Here is a 17966-nt window from a genome sequence, read left to right as displayed (position 1 = left end):
GTCGGGAGGAGGAGGAAGAAGAAGAAGCGGAAGAAGAAGTGATGAGGTGGGCGGAGTGACGTTGGCGGGCGAGTTTCCGCCCTGAGTGGTACATTGAAAAAGGTATTCAAATTCGCATTGAAGAAATAGTCCAGTCAAACAGAAATTTTGAGGGTTCGCAGTTATTCCCCGACAGAACCAGACGCCAGATGCCATGCAGCAGTATATATCCACAACCCAATTCTAGAAGTACAGTAGTCTCTCCCACCAGCCGTCGCGCGAGCCCGCTCCATCCAATCCAAAATAGTCGTATTTCGTTTCCCCAGTGGGTTTCACATCTTAGGCGGCTTGTTTCCACGACTGCTTGATCTCTGCACGAGTAATTGATTAGTACTGATAGCGGTCTGCCCGTTTAGCTAGCACATGCATACCCTTGACGCAGTGAGGACACAGCAAGTGGGCGCGTTTGATCGAACCACAGCCCGGGCAGGTGTTCAAGCTCTTGACATCCTTCAAGGCCTTGCCCGCCATTTGTCGGTGACGTTTCTTCATGTGGGATGTCTTCTTCTTCGGCACAGCGCGCAGGACCGAGTCCCAGATGTCGGCCAGCGAGGGGATCTGGAGGGAGATGGGCTGCAGCAGTGCGGCGGGCAGGATGCGCCAGGGCCCGAGCGAGCTGGACAGTGCTCGCAGCGGCGCAGCGACCGAGAGCATGCGGGCGGACATGTCGACACGACCGAGGGAGTGAGGGGAGCGAAGGCGAAGGAAAGAAAGAAAGAAAGGAAGGAAGAAAGATAGAGAGTCTGGGTTTGTCGGGTCCGGGTCTGACTAACCCCGGTCGGGCCTAGCGCGGGCCCCCTGAGCCCCCCGAACTGTTTGTGCTTCCAGGGGGAAATAATCATCCTTTCCTCCATTCTCCTTTACATACTTCAACCTCACCTCACCTCTTTTCTCTTCCCGTCCCGTCCCCGTCATGGCCGCCGCGATGAGTGCCGCTTCGGCTAACCAGCCCACCGTCTTCCCCCACAGCCATGTCGGTTTCGACAGCATCACCTCCCAGATTGAGCGCAAGCTGCTCAAGCGCGGCTTCCAATTCAACGTGATGTGTGTCGGTACGTACCCTTCAGTGCCTCCATCCACTTGTCCTTCTAAAACTCACCTGTCTCCTCTTCCCAACAGGCCAGACAGGTCTGGGCAAGTCCACTCTCGTCAACACCATCTTCGCCTCCCACCTCATTGATTCCAAGGGCCGCTTGACCCCCAATGAGCCCGTTCGCTCCACCACCGAGATCCAAACCGTGTCGCATAGTATGTACCGATGGGAACCAGAACAGGGTAATCGGTCTAACGGAATATCTAGTCATCGAGGAGAACGGCGTCCGTCTGAGGCTGAACATTGTGGACACCCCCGGATACGGTGACCAGGTCAACAACGACCGATGGTATGCATTATTCTCGCATTGGAACTCGCGAACTACCCAACTAACTGTGGAGCCAGCTGGGACCCCATCGTCAAGTACATCAAGGATCAGCACTCCGCCTACCTGCGGAAGGAGCTCACGGCTCAGCGGGAGCGCTACATCCAAGATACCCGCATCCACTGCTGCTTGTTCTTCATCCAGCCCTCGGGCCATGCGTGAGTGTCCCCGTTTCCCAAAGACTGCGCAGCCGACTAATCGTCTCTTCTGTGTAGCCTCAAGCCGATTGATATTGTCGTCCTGAAGAAGCTCTCTGATGTGGTCAACGTCGTTCCCGTGATCGCCAAGGCTGACTCCCTGACCCTGGAGGAGCGCCTGGCCTTCAAGGAGCGGATCAAGGAGGAGTTTTCCTTCCACAACCTGAAGATGTACCCTTACTATAATGACGAGCTCGACGACGAGGAGCGTGCGATCAATGCCCAGATCAAGGTACGAACTCTTCCTCCATTCGAACTGAAATCGTGCTGACTTGACCGCAGGACATTATCCCCTTCTCGGTGGTTGGTAGCGAGAAGACCATCGTCGTCGACGGCAAGCAGGTCCGCGGCCGCCAGAACCGCTGGGGTGTCATCAACGTCGAGGACGAGAACCACTGCGAATTTGTGTATCTGCGCAACTTCCTGACCCGGACTCATCTCCAGGATCTGGTCGAGACCACCAGCCAGATCCACTACGAGACCTTCCGCGCTAAGCAACTGCTAGCACTGAAGGAGAGCAGCGCCGCGGGCGGCCACACCAGCGGCAGCCGACCCATCAGCCCGTCGGCCGAGCGCGAGCTCAGCCGCAACTCCCAGCGGGGAGCCATGAACGGATACTGAGTTCTGCCTATTGAGTGGTGCTCGGTGAATCGGTAGTCCGGTGGTCTTCCAGGCTCTATTCTTTCTTCTGTCTTCCTCGAAAACTTCCTGTCCTCTTTGACGCCAGCAGGCCCTTGCAGATATCCCTTTTTTCGTCTCCTGTGTTTTTCTCCCAAGTTTTCTGTATGCTCCCATTCCGGTCGTTTCTGATCGGGCTTGTCTCTTATTGTCTAGGATTTGTGTTGACTGCCAGAATTTCCAAAAAAAAAGGGAGCCTGGCATCTGGCGGTTTTCCATGTACTTAGTTTCCTTTAATTATCCACTCATGAGAAGAACCTCTCATTTCTTAATCTCGGCCTGGTCTAGTTCTACAAAGTGCAATTGACTACTCGGACGCACCAAACCGGCCCCCGTCCACCACCCAATCCCGCAGATCCGTGTACGCCGTCTCCAAATCATCATTCACCACAATCTTGTCATGCGCCCCGGGCTGCTGCGCATATTCGAGCTCGTTCCGCGCCTGCGCGAGCCGCTGCCCCAGGCTGTCCTCGGACTCCGTGCCCCGGCCGCGCAGTCGCCGCTCCAGCTCCTCCAGGGACGGCGGCGAGAGGAATAAGAATCGCGCGTTGAGATCGGTCCGCTTGACTTGTTTCAATCCCTGCAATGGAACACCATATCAGCAAACCTATCCTGCCAGAGCGATTGGGGTTGTGGATACCTCCATCTCGATGTCGAGAATGCAGATCCTGCTTTTATCTGCCACATCCTTCACAGCTTGTACACTGGTGCCGTAGTAGTTCCCTCCGAACTGGGCGTTCTCTATGAACCCGTTCTGCGCAACGAGGTCCAGGAAGGCTTCTTTGGTCGTGAAATTGTACTCGCGTCCGTCTTGCTCGCCTGGTTTGGTTGGGGGGGGATCAATCAACTAATCAATCAAACTTCACATTTTCCCGATGTAGCTAACCTGGTCGTGGAGATCGAGTTGTGTCTGTGTATCAATTGCATGGGGTTAGCGGATTTCTTGGAACGGCCAGCAGAGAGAGGAAAGAACGCACGCGAGACTGAAAATCCGAACTTATCAGGATACTCGGCAAAAAGGCGTTTCAGCAGCGTCGATTTACCCGTGCCTGAGGGGCCTGAGATCACCACCGGGCGAAATTTCTGGACTGTTTATTGACCAGGTCAGTTTTTGCTTTTTTGCCGGTGGTTCGAGACGAGAAAGGTACCAGCGGCGGGAGCCATTGTGGATGTAAAGCGAGTCGCACAGAACGAAGGGGAGAAAGAAAAGGAGGAAACTATAGCACGCAGAGTCCAGCGCATGAAGCAGGGTGACAAGAGCGACTCCCGAAGGTAGCGGGAACCAATCCAGGGACGAAAACAGCCGGCAGAACAATGAAGGCGGTGCGCACTCTGATCTATATCAAGTACATCCATCCCTGTTTCACTTCTGTACCGGATGGACATCCTTCGCTATTTCTTTGCTTTCTCTTTCCATTTTTGGCACTCATCTCTCGCCGCTTTTTGGTCCTTGTGTAGAGCTGAGCACGTCTCTTATTCAACTAACTACTGTAGTTACCAAATAACGCAATCCACCACTGAGTGACGCCCATCGCCGAGTGTAAGTATACACGTGGGGTAAACATCAGCTGGGGCCTGCAGTGGAATACCACCTGGCATCAACTGAGTAGCCTACTTTACTTCCCTGATTCCATTTGAATCGTCCATACTACGGTAAGATCGCCCATCTCAAGGGAGGCGCATTCCCACCTGCTCTTTTCACACAAAGCCCTCATAAAACCCCACAGGGATCTGAACATAACTTTCTGGGAATTTTTCTTCATACAGTATCGTTATTCCTACATTCTATTCATACTACTGCTAGGGATTGCCATATGTTGCTATACGCCTATCATGATCAACCCCAGTTGTAAATACAGACATAGACTATCAATATATTGAAATAAGGTAGTATTATGGCAACAAGAAAATTTAAAAAACTCTCAGCAAAATTGTATGTTGACACACCTCAAGAAATGTAGGCATTGATCGGACTATCAAAACGTGGTTTACAGAAAAACATCTTGACCCTTATTTTCTTTCGATCAAGACTCAGTGAGGGGCAGATGCTTCATAGATGCCTGTACTAATAAACCCCAAAGACTTAGTGAGCCAGAGCACGTACTGAAGTTTACTCAGTGAGCCTGAATCTGAGCGCCCTCATAAAAGCGGCGGCCGCGGAGAAAAGCCCCACGAGACAGGAAATATGGTATGTAGAGAGACCTAAGTACACGTATGTTATGGCCGGGATGGCCCTGGGTGGCTGCCTCGTCGCATCATGTTGAGATCTCCGGCCTGTGCTTCTTGTTCCAGGAAGTTGGACCACAGCTCTGCCAATGTCTCCTTGCTCGAGGCCCCATTGTCCATAAAATCGGTCGCCAGAGACGGCGTGCTCGGTGTGCGATGCGGAGTGCCAGGCACGCGCAGCGTCATAGTCGACGTCCCCGGGCGGGCAAGACCGGCCTGCTCACGCTGTTCTGTTGGACTTGTCAGCCGGGAATGCCGGTGATGAATGAATAGAAGCTTACCATCCGTCCAGCCTAGCAGGGCTGCAATGAGCTGCAGGATCTGGAACTTCTTCGGATCGGACCGATCCAGGGCAACGAAATGTAATAGATGATTGGTGACAATGTGCCTGCACAAGATCAGTAAAAAAAAAAACAAAACAAGAGCTGATGTGACCACAAGAATTAAAGCACACTCACCGGTCGACATTGTCTTCGGGTTTGCCTTTCTTGAGAAACCGCAAGGCCTTCGTGAGATGATCATTGAGCGTCACAGCTTCGTGTCGCAATTTGCCAATCAGCAGATTCTTCTCCTTCACCTCCTTCTCAAATGGCCGTACCCGCTCCAGTTCCTCCTGTGCAGTTTGAAGACCCTTGTCGGCATCGGCAGCTTGTTTTTCAGCATCCCGCAGGGTCTTCCGAAGCTCTTCCAGCTGTGCATCGGAACTTTCAACGAGCTCCCGCAATTCCTGTTTCCGAGCCGCTTGGATCTCCTGCAGGGCCCGCTGTAGGCCATCAACCGTGCCTTGCTGGCTGTCGCGTTCGCTGGATGCTTTCTCATAGGCATCCCTCAACCCGCCGACCTGCTCCTCCAAATCCGCAACTTTCTCACCGAGATTCTCACGAATGGAGCGCTCCTCCATTGCCAGAACTTCCCAATTATGCATGGCCTCCTTGGCTTGCTCGAATTCAGACTGGAGGTAGGACTCTTGCTCCAGTAGCTCGTCTTTCTCCTTCAGCCAGTTCTGCTGAGATAGAGTTGTCCGGTCCCGCAGTGTAGCAAGCTCCTTCACTTTCTCGGCTGCATCCTCGGCCAGTGCAGAGAGTTGTGTTGTCTTGTCATCCAGCTGCGTCTTCAGATTTGTATTCTCGTCCTCGAGCTCCTCAATCTGCGATCGGTTCTGGGCCAATTCTTCCTGTAGCATGGTATGAGCCATATTTTTCCGCCAAGGGGGCAATTCAAACGCACGGCATCCTCTTTGAGGCGCTCCCCCAGTTGGGATTTGATCGTATTCACCCGCTCCAGCAGCTTCTGAAACTGGGTCTCGGCCTGCTCCTTCTTGCTCTCGGCGTCATCCAATCTTTGCTGGAGCGTCTCCATCTCAGCGCTGTGTTTGGACTGGATCTCCTCCAGCGACTTGCGCATGTCGGTCACTTCGGCGCGTAAGGAATCGCGGTCCCGCACTAGTGCATCGAAGCGGTCTTTGGGCTCGTTACCATCGGAGGTGGGATTCAGTGGCTCATTGTCACTGTGAGGAGTCTCATGGTCATGGTTGTTGACGTGCTGATCGGTCGGGTTGTCCTCTGCCGGGTCGCGCTTGACAGCATCGGGGGCTAGGTCCTCTCCAGGATCCTCGTCTGACCCATTCAGCCGGTCCTGGGTGGCAGGGTCAGCATGGTCAAACATGACAATCCCAAGGGCCATCACTCACGGTGGCATTGGGGACTGTTGGGGCATCTTGCGTGGCCTTGGCCTTGGCGCCCTTGTTCTTCCTGTTCTTCTTCGGCTTGGGGCCTAATTGAGTCAGAGGGAATCCAGGACACAAAAAGAAAGCGCGCACCTGTGGCAGCAGCAGAGTCGGCCATTGCTGAGTGGGGGGGGGGGGAGGAATAGAAGGAGAGGAACACGGTACCCGTCGAGCTGTCACGGCACTATTAGTTAGCGTGGCCCTTTCCCGCCGATGATTAATCCCATCTACGAAGCTGACCTAGGTAACTCTGGTTGACTAACTATTTCACGAAACATCCAACACAAAACTGACTAACTACACAGCACGGTCATGAATAATAATCTATCGATTGATGGATTGCGAAGATGGTCACATAAAATCGTCCAGAAAGTCCGCATCGCGATCCTGGTTGCTGCTGGCCTCCATGTTTTCCTCGCTGAACATATCGTCATACGCATGGTCCTTCTGCCACTTCAGCTGCTCGCGTTCTCGCTTTTCCTGTTTGTCTCGAGTCTTCTGCTCTTCTCTTGTTTTCCGCTCATCGTACTGCTGCTTCTTCGACCACTCCTCCTTTTCGGCACGGAGGTCCGGGAATTTCTCGACCCGGGTCTTGTTGAGCCGGTTGACGATGGGATTTTCGCGCTCCCGGACCAACACCTTTTTCACTAATTTAGGGTTGTAGAACGAGACCTGGCCTGTGGCCATTGACCCGTCCTTCTTAAGGTTCGACCACGGCGTGTAGATGACGGTAATGTTGTCCTTTTTATTTCCTGTACCACTGATGAGCCCCTCCGGAATACCCATCCATATCCGTCGGGGATGACTGACCCTCAATGGAATTTGCCTTGGTAAGCTGCGCGCAGTCCTCCAGGAGCGGGTCGGGGATACTATCCCATGTTTCGCCGTCGCGAAGGCGGACGTAGACGTGCGCACTCGACAGGTTATCGACGTGGAACTGCGAGGCCCCGTATCAGAGCCATTGGGTCATTAGACGAAGAGGAGAAAACACAAACCCTGTTGCGACAGGTCAGCTATACTTTTCCGGACAAGGTAGGGCAAGCAGATCGCACCAGACATCGCTTTCCAAGCCGAACTTTATGAGACCCTCATCTGGCGGGACGGTTAGAAGACCAGACCTGTATCGAAAGAGTGGGCGGGCATACTTTCAAATTTGTCCTTACCGACGTAGATAAATGCAGCCGGGCTGACCACGTTCGAGGTGAAGTAGTAGACCATGGCGGAGTGTCGAGGGAATTGAGAGCGACACCACGGTGGGGATCGAGAGATCTCCGGTGGAGCTTAGTCATCGTATAGATCATGGCCGTGGCGATGATTTACGATTATTCTCGGTGGGAGCAGCGATCTGGAAAGCAGGATCTGGACATCGATGAATGTCGTCGGGTTGGTACTCTTGGGAACAGGGGGCAAGCTCAATCACGTGGACTCTTCAGGATCCATGTTCTCACTAACGAACTGTAGACTCGGAGGTTGGGATCAATATCATCATCTTCGAAACATCCATTCTAAAAATTATCAGGAAGATGGTGGTAACAAGTCACCTTTCCCGGCCCCATTCATCGCGAACCAATTCTCCATTATCTGGTCGGGTTCCCCGAATTATCTATGTCGTCGCCCTCCGCTGTTCTTTCCAGCCCATGATTAATTTCTCCCAGTAGAGGTCCATCGCTGAAGGGGGTTGGCTGCAAAGAAACATCCCATGCACCCGTGGTGTCCGACTCACCCCGAGATTGGTGGACTGATCATGCCATGCTCCATCGGAACGTCAACAGACGCTCGGGGGTGCCCGGTCAGGTTCCGATGATTTAGAGTTGCGGCTGGTCGTTTCTGGTGGAGCTTCCATGATTCAGGCACTGCAGCCTCTTCTTCGTTTCGTCTTGTTTCTTTCAGGGCCCGTCTTTTGCTGGTTTCTTTGGATGCCGCAGTTACCCAGATCTCATCTTGCTTTCTCGGCCAACATGTCCGAGCGCCAGAGAGTGACGAAGCCCAACCAGGCACCTCACATCGATGTGAGACCTTCCACTTGGCACTTTCTCGTTGCACACAAACCTGCGCGAATGGCAGTCCATGATGTCAGACATGACAACTGCCCGACATGACGATTCTCGACAATAACGAAGCGGATAAGCCAGAGGCGTGCCGGGGATGGTTGCTGCAGAATCTCCTGGGACGGAGCCACGACCGGCCAGACACAGTATTATGAGACCTAGAGGACTTGAAAGATATCGGGCATCTGCACAACTCGTTCACAAAACCAAACCGACTCCCGGGCATGGTCCACATCCAACGACATGAGGCCACGTTCAGCACACACGGTCGGCATATCTCAGTGTCAGCATAATCAAAAAGCCCCCTGGACAGGGGGAACCCCCGATAGCAAATCTAATGCACAGAGAGAATCGGCCTCCGGGTGAAATCCTTAGGGTCGGCACTATGCACCTTCCACTCTGAGTCTGGGCTCCGGTGAGTGATTCGTGAGGATTCGATTGGGCCGAGGTCTCTGCTCGATCAGATGGGCTGCGAACGGCCACAGCCATCTCTCTTGAACAAGCCCGCTGACGTTTGTGTTAGTTACTCCAAAAGAGCTGCAATCCACGCGCTGCGGCTCTTGAGGCTAGGATGCATTCCAGGGATGCCCTGCCGGACGGAAGTGATAGCACTCCCCGGGGAGCCTCAACATCTTAGCCAGACACCGTCCCCACTTAAGTCATACACCGAGCTGGTTGGTAGCATGCATTCCTCCCGCTCCGAGTGCACCAGTGCACCATGAGCCCTGCAATTTTCGAACCTAGTGGTTAAGCGACCTGTCGTCTGATCCTAGGGGACAGCTCCTGCACTAATCATGTCCCGGCCTCGTCTGAATCCTTGCCGACTTAGTCCCTCGCTTCAGCCCTCGTCATTTTCCCGAGAAAAACCGTTGCGTCAAGGGCAAGCGTGCAATCGGCTACTACGGCAGACGTCCCCATCCAGAGGACAACTCATCATTCTTATGCCCTAAAGTTCCCTAATTCTGGTCCCCAAGTCATGTTCTTTTTGGGGGGGGATACGCCATAGTCTGCACAGCTCGCCTGGCCATTGAGAAAGTGGCCCCAGGATTGACGGCTTTCCTACCGCCCCGGCACACACGTTCCGGCCTCGCGCCTTAAATCCGATGCGTACCTGACTTTGTGTAACGGACCAGGGTTGGGCGCTGCGAAGGTCCTCTATCGGATGTCACTCGAGAGGATTCCCGACTACTGGCCCGGCTCCCTTGCCCCCTCCCTCCCCCTGCTCCACACTGGGCTCCATTTAATTGAAAAGAACTCGGCATTTTCAGCGCTTGGTCTCATGCAGGATTTGACTTATTCTACGCCCGCGGCCCCGTCTGATTATTCTCCCTCCATTATCAGACCCGCGGGTGCGCATTGTGTGCATTGCTATCTCCGCTGTCCACACGTCCGCGAGAATCCCTTCTGTCTGCGTATCCCGTCCTCGCCAACTCGCGCGCAGTGGACGGCCTGCAATGTCTGATCCCAACCCCTCCACAAGCCAAGCTAGGATCCGCCAGGCTCTAGAGCGAGCCCGGAATTGCGAAGATGGCCCCGTCGATCCCCAGACGACCGAGGTTCTGGAATCTGCCATCAACGAGTTGTGGCGACGCATTCAAGCCCAGCCCGATAGCTACGTCCTCACTCGCGATGAATTTGCTCTCTTCAATTACTTCCTTGAACGCTTCCGCGGTCAGCCTGTCGCTCAAAGGGCCGTAGCGCGCTTTTGGGATAATTACCAACGCACTACATCGGAGGCGGATGGCTGTCGGAAATAACTGGGGGAAATGGCGCGGGCATGTTGATTTGGAGCATATATACCAGTGTATTGGCAATTAAGCTTCAAACCCAATGTGATATATGGGTTCGTCTAGATTGATGTCATCAAGGTCTTCTGTCCACGGCAGCCCAAGGAAGGGGGACCAACGTGGTCTGAACTGGGCCACGCCAAGTCTCCGGGTGATACTTATCTCACCTCTCGTGATGTCCAGCTGAAGGCAAATCTGCGCTCCTGAACGTCTGTTTGGACAATGTACAGGGGCCAGGGGCGTTGTTTGACCATCGTTGATCCACTGCATCTGTACCACGGGATAGAGACCTTGGAAGTACCGTCCCCTGGCGTCTGTGTTCCGTTTCGGGTGTTAGGAGTGAGGGGGAGGAGTGAGCTGAGCTTGTGTTGCGACGGCCGTTTCTCCATCTGCCAGGATGACTTGCGTGTCGCAGGGAACAGGCAATCAAACCTTGCGGGTCTGTGGCCGCCCAACGGAACCGTCTCGATTGGAGAGGTCGGATGGAGTGGCTGCTCGCCTGCATGCCGGGGTCGACACTCATTTATGCATTTCAGGGTAAACATTCGGTAGGCCTACATTGTTGTACAGAATGATAATTCCGAATGCGGCCCCGATGGGGTGATCTATAGTTAGGCATAAATGTGATCGTCTCTCCAACTGAAAGAAGTGCGTGGCCCGCAGCCTTTCGTCCTAGTCACTCACTAGGTGTTTCTAAATTTGCTGAATTCTCCGACTGGAGGAGTCAGGGGATGGAGGCCAAGGGGGCAACATGACTCGCGGTACTCCGGTGCCACCGTGTAGTGTACCCCCCGTTGGTTCCAAAATAATGATACACTTCACCGACTATGCCAATCTGCTAAACATAAAGACCCATTCCCCTCCTTCTCTAGTACAACGAGTTGTCTTCACATGAAAAGCACTCGCCCCCGATTCCCTCCTTCAGATTCCGAAAGATAGACCGAACTGATGAATACACTCCAACGATACACTGGAAGACGATTAGCATAAGCCAATATGTAGCCAGAGCTACACTGACAATGATGAATCCAAGGCAAACTAGCAAGGTGTTGATACCAAATAAACACAGTTGCTTCCAGGTGATAAACAAGCGATAACGGTTCAAATGAAGCCAAAAGAGGCCTGGCAGGCCAAATGAAAACCAGCTGGCAAACAGCGAACTCTGTACTATCGATCAGCTCCAAGGATGATGTTCCACGCATTGACCGTACTCACCGCAAGGCCTAAAACGTCGTTGAAGACCGGAATGCTCTCAGCGATGACCCACGAGAAGACCCAAAGCACAGCACAAATGGCCGCCCAGAAAGCTCTGGCTGTGTATGAACGGGTGTGCATGGAGTTATCACCTTGGCCGGTGCGGACATAGATGGACTTGACCGCCACATGGGCATTCACCACACCCCCAATAACGATCTGATATTCAAGATTAGTGATCTCCCTTAGTTCAGTGTATTGCACCAATACGTACAGTTGGAATGGCGATTCCGTAGGAGATTCTTCGAAATAGCTTTGCTGCTGAATTCAGAGCTGGCGATGTAACAGTTGGTCCAACAAAGGCGTAGATGACGACTGCAGTCACCGTGTATAGAACCATCTCGCTCATTTGCAGGAGCGCCAACGCTTTGGGATAGTCGTTGATCTCCCTCAGCTCGGAGAAAAAGGTGAAGAAGGCAACATGTCCGGCGTATGCAAAGACAATATTCGCAATGGCAAGACATGCATCATGCACTGAGGGCGTGGGAGAGAAAAGAGGCAACTGGGCCGGGACCAGAGGGCTCACAGAAACACCGATCATGCAGGTCAGCAATGCTCCAATGATACTGATGAAGCTCACAGTGGAGATATGAGACAGATCCTCGAGTCGCCGCGGGAGAGTCAGCACAAACGAGACGACCAAGCCCAGCACAGAAAACGCGATGGTACAGGTAAAATGTTCAGTCAAGACGTTCATCATGATAGAAAAGGTCAGGATGTGACCACCCATGGCAAAGAGGAAGAAAATAAGTTGTGCAGAACCCAGTATTCTGTGGCCAAGGCTCCCAAACAGGATATCTCCGGCGTCTGCCATGCTGTGAATCTGCACATAACGACATTTCAGCTGTCCGATGGTGTATCCTGTATAAGTCGAAATGATTCCGATTCCCAGTATTGCGAGAATCCCCCTGGGAAGAAACGTCAGTTCGGGCAGCCCTGACGACCAGAACAAGATGGTCGCTGCATACGGGAGGAGCCCTAATGTCGACAACGCTTTGGGGAGCGCCAGAATCCCCAGGGATATCGTCTCCGCGATCATCACTGACGATGTAAGGCTGAAATACCGGAAACAACGTTTTGGAAGGTCGACTTACCCATCCCAGCTTGCCTAGTCGGAACGAGTTCGACTCTATCAACCATCGCGGGCTATCAAAAATGGGAAAACTCACCACCACGCCATCGTCTTGTACTTTACGCCAGCATGCGTCTCGTCTCCGAACGGATCCTGTTTCTCAGGGCATGATTCCTTGGCTGACAGGGTTGTCTTGTCATCCTGTGATGCGTTCGTCTTGCGCGACACGGAAGAGGTAGAACTCCGGGTTTTCTGTGGTCGAGCCATGGTGGGCGTTGGGAGGCGAATAGCATGCAGAGGTGGAAGAGAAGAGCAGCGAAAAGTCGAATGGTTTACGGTGTGGGAGGAGGCGCCTTCCTTGGGGTGCCTTCCCGTTTGGGAAACTGCGAGGCATGAGGCAGAGAGAGAGAGAGAGAGAAAGGGAAAAGGGAAAAGGGAAAAGTAAACAACCAATTCTATTTTACATAACCCAGCTCTATATTAAAAAAACAGATCTATTTGTTGGTCGACCGAGTGTCGACCTCGAGCATGTCCGCCGGGGGTTCTATGAAAAGAGTCAGAGAAGAAAAAGTACTACCCATGGAGTGAAGTTACATACCAATCCGAGTGATTAATTTGCGGTCTGCATCATCGAGCTCCTTCACTCGACCTCCTTGCACCTCGAGTCTGGATAGACCGAGGAGGCTCGTGGGAAGACCCATGGAGCTCAGATAGGCCAGAGACTCGGTCCATTCTAGATCCTTGCGCGCATTGCTCCACTTCAATTCCTCGCCCATCAGTTCAATGACGCTGGGGAGTGCTTCAAGGGCCGCCTCGGCATTCAAAAATGCCAAGCGAGTGCGGCGCCCAATTACGTCGGTTGCGGTCTGAGCGTATTCATGGCGGATAGCGTAACGGACCTCGCCATCGATGAAGGGGTAGAGGGCCGAGAGACGGCAGCCTCGGACGGGGAATCGGGCATTCGTGGGGGATGACAAGGCAGCAACCTGCCATGCGCGGTCACCGTAGGCCGTTGTGAGGTGCTGGGCCACGTCGGTCTCAAGACCAAAGTGCTGGATGAGGTTGATGAAGAGTGTCTTTGAGTAGCCGTGAGCACCGATCAGGCGCACCTGGTGAGTTTGGCAACTACCGTCCAGCACGGCACCATCGGAAACCAACCCGCTGCCACCCACGCCGCTGATGTCCGGGACGGAGGCCACTTCGCGAGGCTTCAGTTTAAAGGAGCTGATGGCCTCATCCACGGCCTCCTCGGCCATCTGGCGGTAGGTGGTCCATTTGCCACCAGCGCAGGTCAACAGGCCGGACTGAGAAACAGAGATGAGGTGGTTGCGAACCAGCGCTTGGGAGCTCTTCACCTTCGGGTCGCGGACCAGGGGACGGATACCTGACCACGCAGCAAGGACGTCGCCTCGGTCGACAGTGATATCAGGGGCAATGTATCTGCGCACCTCGGACAGGATCCAGTTGATGTCTTTCTCCGACGGCTCGGGTTGCGTGGAGATCTCCGAAGGCTGATCGGTGGTACCGGCGATGGTGTTGCCTTGCCACGGCAGGAAGAAGATCACACGTCCATCGGAGGTAGACGGGTCAATCAAGCCCATGTTGGAAGGGCTGAAGTAGCCAGGAAGAATAATGTGGACACCGGAACTAGGAGCCACAATCTCCTTGGTTTCGGGCTCGTCCATCTTGCGAATCGAGTCCGTGAAGGGACCAGTTGCGTTGATGATACCCTTGGCTCGGATGGTGAACTGCGGCGAGTCCTGGCCGTTCTTCTCGAGGATCACATCCTTGACGTGCGCGCCGCTGAGCTTGCCCGATTCATCCTTAGTCAGTCCGGTGACCTCCAGGTGATTCACCACGGTACTCCCGTACAGGGCAGCGGTCATGGCCAGCGAAACGTTCATGCGCGAATCGTTGTGAGCACCGTCATAGTACACCATGGCTCCAATGACCGAGTCCCGCTTCAACATGGGGAATGCGTCGATCGCCTTGCTCTTGGTCAGGAAGTAGGAACTCTCGATACCTTCGGAGCCGGCCAAGAAATCATAGGCCTTGGTACCCGCCCAGAAATAGGGGGCTTGCCACCATTTCTGTAGCGGCACCATGATCGGCAGCCACTGGGAGAGGTGCGGTGCCGTGTTCAGGAAGTACTTGCGCTCGCGGAGCGCCTCCTTCACGAGCTTATACTGGTTATAGTCCAACTCCCAAACCGCTTTTTCCAAATAGCGGACACCACCGTGCACCAGCTTGGTACTCTTGCTGCTGGTTCCCGCACTGAAATCGTCTCTCTCCACCACAGCGACCCTCAATCCTCGAGTGGCGGCATCGAGCGCGATGCCCGATCCCGTGGCACCGCCGCCGATCACCAGCAGATCGTAGGGCTCATCTTCCTGGCTGCGCTTCAGATCCTGGATCTGCTCGCTGCGCGACTTAATCGGAGGGAAACTCGGAGGTACCAGCTTGCCCTCGCGATATCCTGGTGGAGGAACTGCAGGCGCCTCGAGACCGGGGATATTGCGTGGGCGATATGAGACGTACAGGACACCGGCGCCCGTGGCCGCAGCGGCTGAGGTATAGAGCAGAGGTCGCAGGAATTTACGCGAATAACGAGCGGCCATTATCCGAATGCGACAGCAGCTGGTCTTCCCGGGAAGTGGTCTGATTCAATTGCCCGGCGATTCTGGGGGCCAATGAATTGAAGCTGGAAGAGACCAGGTAAGAGATTGATAGTGTGCAGGTATGTGTGTGTCGAGAGAGAATAATTTCCCGAGGGGATGGAAAGGGGAAATAGGAGAAAAAAGAAGGAAGGGTGAGAGGGAGGGCGAGTGGGAGAGGCGAACGGGGGCAGGTGACGCAGTCAATAGATTGCACGGGCGACAGGAAAGGCAGGAATAGCGAGGCTGTGGTACCCGGTACGCCATCGCTCCCGTTTCCCTGGCAGGAAGCCGCACGGGGGCCAGCGGTACTGGGGCGGTACTGGGTACCACGAGCCTCGTATTATTGGCGGAGGGACCACAAACCCACCAATAATGGGCTCGGCAGCTGAGGCAGTGGGACCCGGGCAGGTGATGCGCAGAGATTTAAGCTGGCGATTCAGTGAGTTATGTCATAGCCCTAGCGGTAGGCAGGGGATTTCAGATCTTGGGAACATCACGGTAGAGATGGATCCTTACGTGGTTTGGAGCATGCTGGGTAACCCGATTGTCAGCAGAGGTGGGTGAGATGACTGGGAAACGATTCTAGCGCAGCTCAACAGACCCGTCAGATCTCTCTCTCTCTCTCTCGCTCTCTCTCTCTCTCTCGCTCTCTCTCTCTCTCTCTCTCTCTCTCTCTTATATATATGTAGGGCAGACCCGGAAAACATTTTGGAGGAGAGAGATTCATGAAACAAGTAGTACTCCGACCATCCACGACTCAAGGTAAAGCGCTGCCTTTCCGGCAGCGCCTTGCGCTGCGGCCCAATTCCGGCTGCGGAATGCCTTCATCTCTAGACGTCCATCGGGAAGAAGTGTGGGGTAAAAGAGACCGAGGCCAACCCGGAAATGTTCCATACGGCCTGAACTGATACATAATCCGGGATGTCTCGAAACTCGATGTTCAGTTCAAGACCAACTCGGATAGTGAACAACCATGGCCGTTGCCGCAGCGCTGTCGACCCTGCAAGATCGGGCCCTCGAGTCCCCACTGCGCGCCCTGGCTGTGGCGACGCTCATCATTCCACTTATTTACGTCATCATCAATGAATTCATTCGTGCATCGGCTCGCGTGCAGGGCATGAAAGGCCCCCGGGGCTTGCCGCTGATTGGGAACCTGGCTCAGATCCGAACAAATGCGGCGGAGCAATATCGGTTGTGGTCGAAGAAGCATGGAGCTGTGTATCAGATCCAGCTGGGCAACATCCCCGTCGTCGTGGTCAATTCGGCCGCCGCGGCCAAAGTACTGTTTGGACAAAACGCGCAGGCCCTGAGCTCCCGTCCTGAGTTTTATACTTTCCACAAGGTACGTCCACTTAGTCGGTTGATAGGTTGCATCACCTCATTGGCTGTAGATCGTGTCCAACACTGCCGGCACCACCATTGGAACATCACCATACAGTGATTCGTTGAAGCGACGCCGAAAGGGCGCCGCCTCGGCGCTCAACCGTCCGTCCGTGGAAACGTACGTGACCCACCTGGATGTCGAGTCCAAGGCCTTCGTGGCCGAGCTGTATAAATATGGCATGGGGGGGCAGAGTCCCGTCGACCCGATGCCGATGATCCAACGGCTGAGCTTGAGCCTAGCCCTGACCCTGAACTGGGGCACGAGGATTGCGTCCCAAGAGGAGGAACTGTTCGATGAGATCACCCATGTCGAGGAGGAAATCAGCAAGTTCCGCAGCACCACGGGCAACCTGCAGGACTATGTCCCTCTGCTCCGTCTGAACCCATTCAATTCCAACTCCCAAAAAGCGGCCGAGATGCGCATCCGTCGGGACAAGTATCTGAGCGGGCTCAACCGCGATCTAGATGATCGCATGGAGAAGGGTATTCACAAGCCATGCATTCAGGCCAACATCATCCTCGACAAGGAAGCCAAGCTAAACAGCGAGGAGCTCACGTCGATTAGCTTGACCATGCTCTCGGGTGGACTGGACACCGTTACCACCCTGGTTGCATGGAGTATCTGTCTGCTCTCTCAGCGCCCAGATGTCCAGGGCAAGGCGGCCAAAGCGATCGGGGAGATGTACGGCCCGAATGAGCCGATGTGTGCGGCCGATGATGACCAGAAGTGTGCCTATGTGGCAGCTCTCGTCAAAGAGTGCCTTCGGTAGGACACGTTGCCCATAATATATACAAGGAGTCCTGCTGACCATCTTCATAGATATTTCACCGTCCTCCGGCTGGCACTACCACGCACCTCGATTCAGGACATTACGTACAACGGCATCGTGCTACCCAAAGGCACAGTCTTTTTCTTGAACGCGTGGGCCTGCAACATGGGTAAGATTCCTTATCAACGACCCACTAGGGGCCACCTGGAGACTGACGGATGGTGCAGATCCCGAGGTGTGGACCGATCCGGACGAGTTTCGCCCCGAGCGATGGCTGGAGCAGCCGGATGCACCCATGTTCACTTACGGCATGGGCTATCGCATGTGTGCAGGGTCCTTGTTGGCCAACCGTGAGCTCTACCTGGTGTTCATGCGCATGTTAAACAGCTTCCGCATCGAGCCGTCTGACAAGGCCGACTGGCATCCCGTCCGGGGCAACTCAGACCCGACCAGCTTGGTGGCCATTCCGCAGCGATATAAGGTCCGCTTTGTTCCAAGAGATGAGAAGGCGCTGGGCAAAGTGTTGGAGGACCCGTCCTAACGGGCCGGGTATGCTTCATGAAGAATTTGATTCGGATCAAAAAGAAGTAATTTACAATCTGCGACATTTGCAACATCAAACAAAAAAAGCAAAAACAAACACACATGAGAAATCCAGGCTGTAGCGTGCCTTTTGCTGTCAGCATGACACTATTAGACCAATACCGTCCG

The 17966-nt window shown here is 54.1% G+C and overlaps 8 protein-coding genes across 8 annotated transcripts; 2 read left to right on the top strand and 6 right to left on the bottom strand.

Annotated features, from left to right (window-relative positions):
• Positions 1 to 318: 318 nt before the first annotated feature.
• Positions 319 to 705, bottom strand: PFLUO_LOCUS4234 (uncharacterized protein; the record flags this gene model as incomplete). Its single annotated transcript, XM_073781564.1, has 2 exons — positions 319 to 350; positions 411 to 705. The coding sequence occupies 2 exons, from the start codon at positions 703 to 705 to the stop codon at positions 319 to 321; spliced, it is 327 nt and encodes a 108-aa protein (XP_073638306.1).
• Positions 706 to 952: 247 nt separating this feature from the next.
• Positions 953 to 2275, top strand: PFLUO_LOCUS4233 (cell division control protein; the record flags this gene model as incomplete). The annotated part of the gene is made up of 6 exons (XM_073781563.1): positions 953 to 1091; positions 1159 to 1287; positions 1340 to 1421; positions 1478 to 1615; positions 1673 to 1886; positions 1937 to 2275. 6 exons carry the CDS (start codon positions 953 to 955, stop codon positions 2273 to 2275), a joined length of 1041 nt encoding a protein of 346 aa, XP_073638305.1.
• Positions 2276 to 2639: 364 nt separating this feature from the next.
• PFLUO_LOCUS4232 (guanylate kinase) lies at positions 2640 to 3496 on the bottom strand (the record flags this gene model as incomplete). The annotated part of the gene is made up of 5 exons (XM_073781562.1): positions 2640 to 2912; positions 2973 to 3151; positions 3219 to 3242; positions 3310 to 3420; positions 3481 to 3496. 5 exons carry the CDS (start codon positions 3494 to 3496, stop codon positions 2640 to 2642), a joined length of 603 nt encoding a protein of 200 aa, XP_073638304.1.
• Positions 3497 to 4549: 1053 nt separating this feature from the next.
• On the bottom strand, positions 4550 to 6402 carry PFLUO_LOCUS4231 (uncharacterized protein; the record flags this gene model as incomplete). Its single annotated transcript, XM_073781561.1, has 6 exons — positions 4550 to 4788; positions 4840 to 4946; positions 5017 to 5732; positions 5786 to 6193; positions 6249 to 6331; positions 6378 to 6402. The coding sequence occupies 6 exons, from the start codon at positions 6400 to 6402 to the stop codon at positions 4550 to 4552; spliced, it is 1578 nt and encodes a 525-aa protein (XP_073638303.1).
• A 233-nt stretch (positions 6403 to 6635) lies between these two features.
• On the bottom strand, positions 6636 to 7502 carry PFLUO_LOCUS4230 (uncharacterized protein; the record flags this gene model as incomplete). Its single annotated transcript, XM_073781560.1, has 5 exons — positions 6636 to 7036; positions 7095 to 7221; positions 7274 to 7280; positions 7337 to 7376; positions 7430 to 7502. 5 exons carry the CDS (start codon positions 7500 to 7502, stop codon positions 6636 to 6638), a joined length of 648 nt encoding a protein of 215 aa, XP_073638302.1.
• A 3784-nt stretch (positions 7503 to 11286) lies between these two features.
• On the bottom strand, positions 11287 to 12712 carry PFLUO_LOCUS4229 (mitochondrial glycerol-3-phosphate dehydrogenase; the record flags this gene model as incomplete). Its single annotated transcript, XM_073781559.1, has 4 exons — positions 11287 to 11532; positions 11588 to 12234; positions 12468 to 12481; positions 12543 to 12712. 4 exons carry the CDS (start codon positions 12710 to 12712, stop codon positions 11287 to 11289), a joined length of 1077 nt encoding a protein of 358 aa, XP_073638301.1.
• Positions 12713 to 12939: 227 nt separating this feature from the next.
• PFLUO_LOCUS4228 (mitochondrial glycerol-3-phosphate dehydrogenase) lies at positions 12940 to 15063 on the bottom strand (the record flags this gene model as incomplete). Its single annotated transcript, XM_073781558.1, has 2 exons — positions 12940 to 12989; positions 13044 to 15063. The coding sequence occupies 2 exons, from the start codon at positions 15061 to 15063 to the stop codon at positions 12940 to 12942; spliced, it is 2070 nt and encodes a 689-aa protein (XP_073638300.1).
• Positions 15064 to 16075: 1012 nt separating this feature from the next.
• PFLUO_LOCUS4227 (uncharacterized protein) lies at positions 16076 to 17796 on the top strand (the record flags this gene model as incomplete). The annotated part of the gene is made up of 4 exons (XM_073781557.1): positions 16076 to 16444; positions 16494 to 17251; positions 17306 to 17424; positions 17483 to 17796. The coding sequence occupies 4 exons, from the start codon at positions 16076 to 16078 to the stop codon at positions 17794 to 17796; spliced, it is 1560 nt and encodes a 519-aa protein (XP_073638299.1).
• Between the last annotated feature and the right edge of the window lie 170 nt (positions 17797 to 17966).

Source organism: Penicillium psychrofluorescens, assembly GCF_964197705.1.
Source record: "Penicillium psychrofluorescens genome assembly, chromosome: 3".
NCBI classification, from domain to species: domain Eukaryota; kingdom Fungi; phylum Ascomycota; class Eurotiomycetes; order Eurotiales; family Aspergillaceae; genus Penicillium; species Penicillium psychrofluorescens.
The sequence above is the reverse complement of the archived record's forward strand: the minus strand, read 5'-3'. Positions and strand labels throughout refer to the sequence as shown.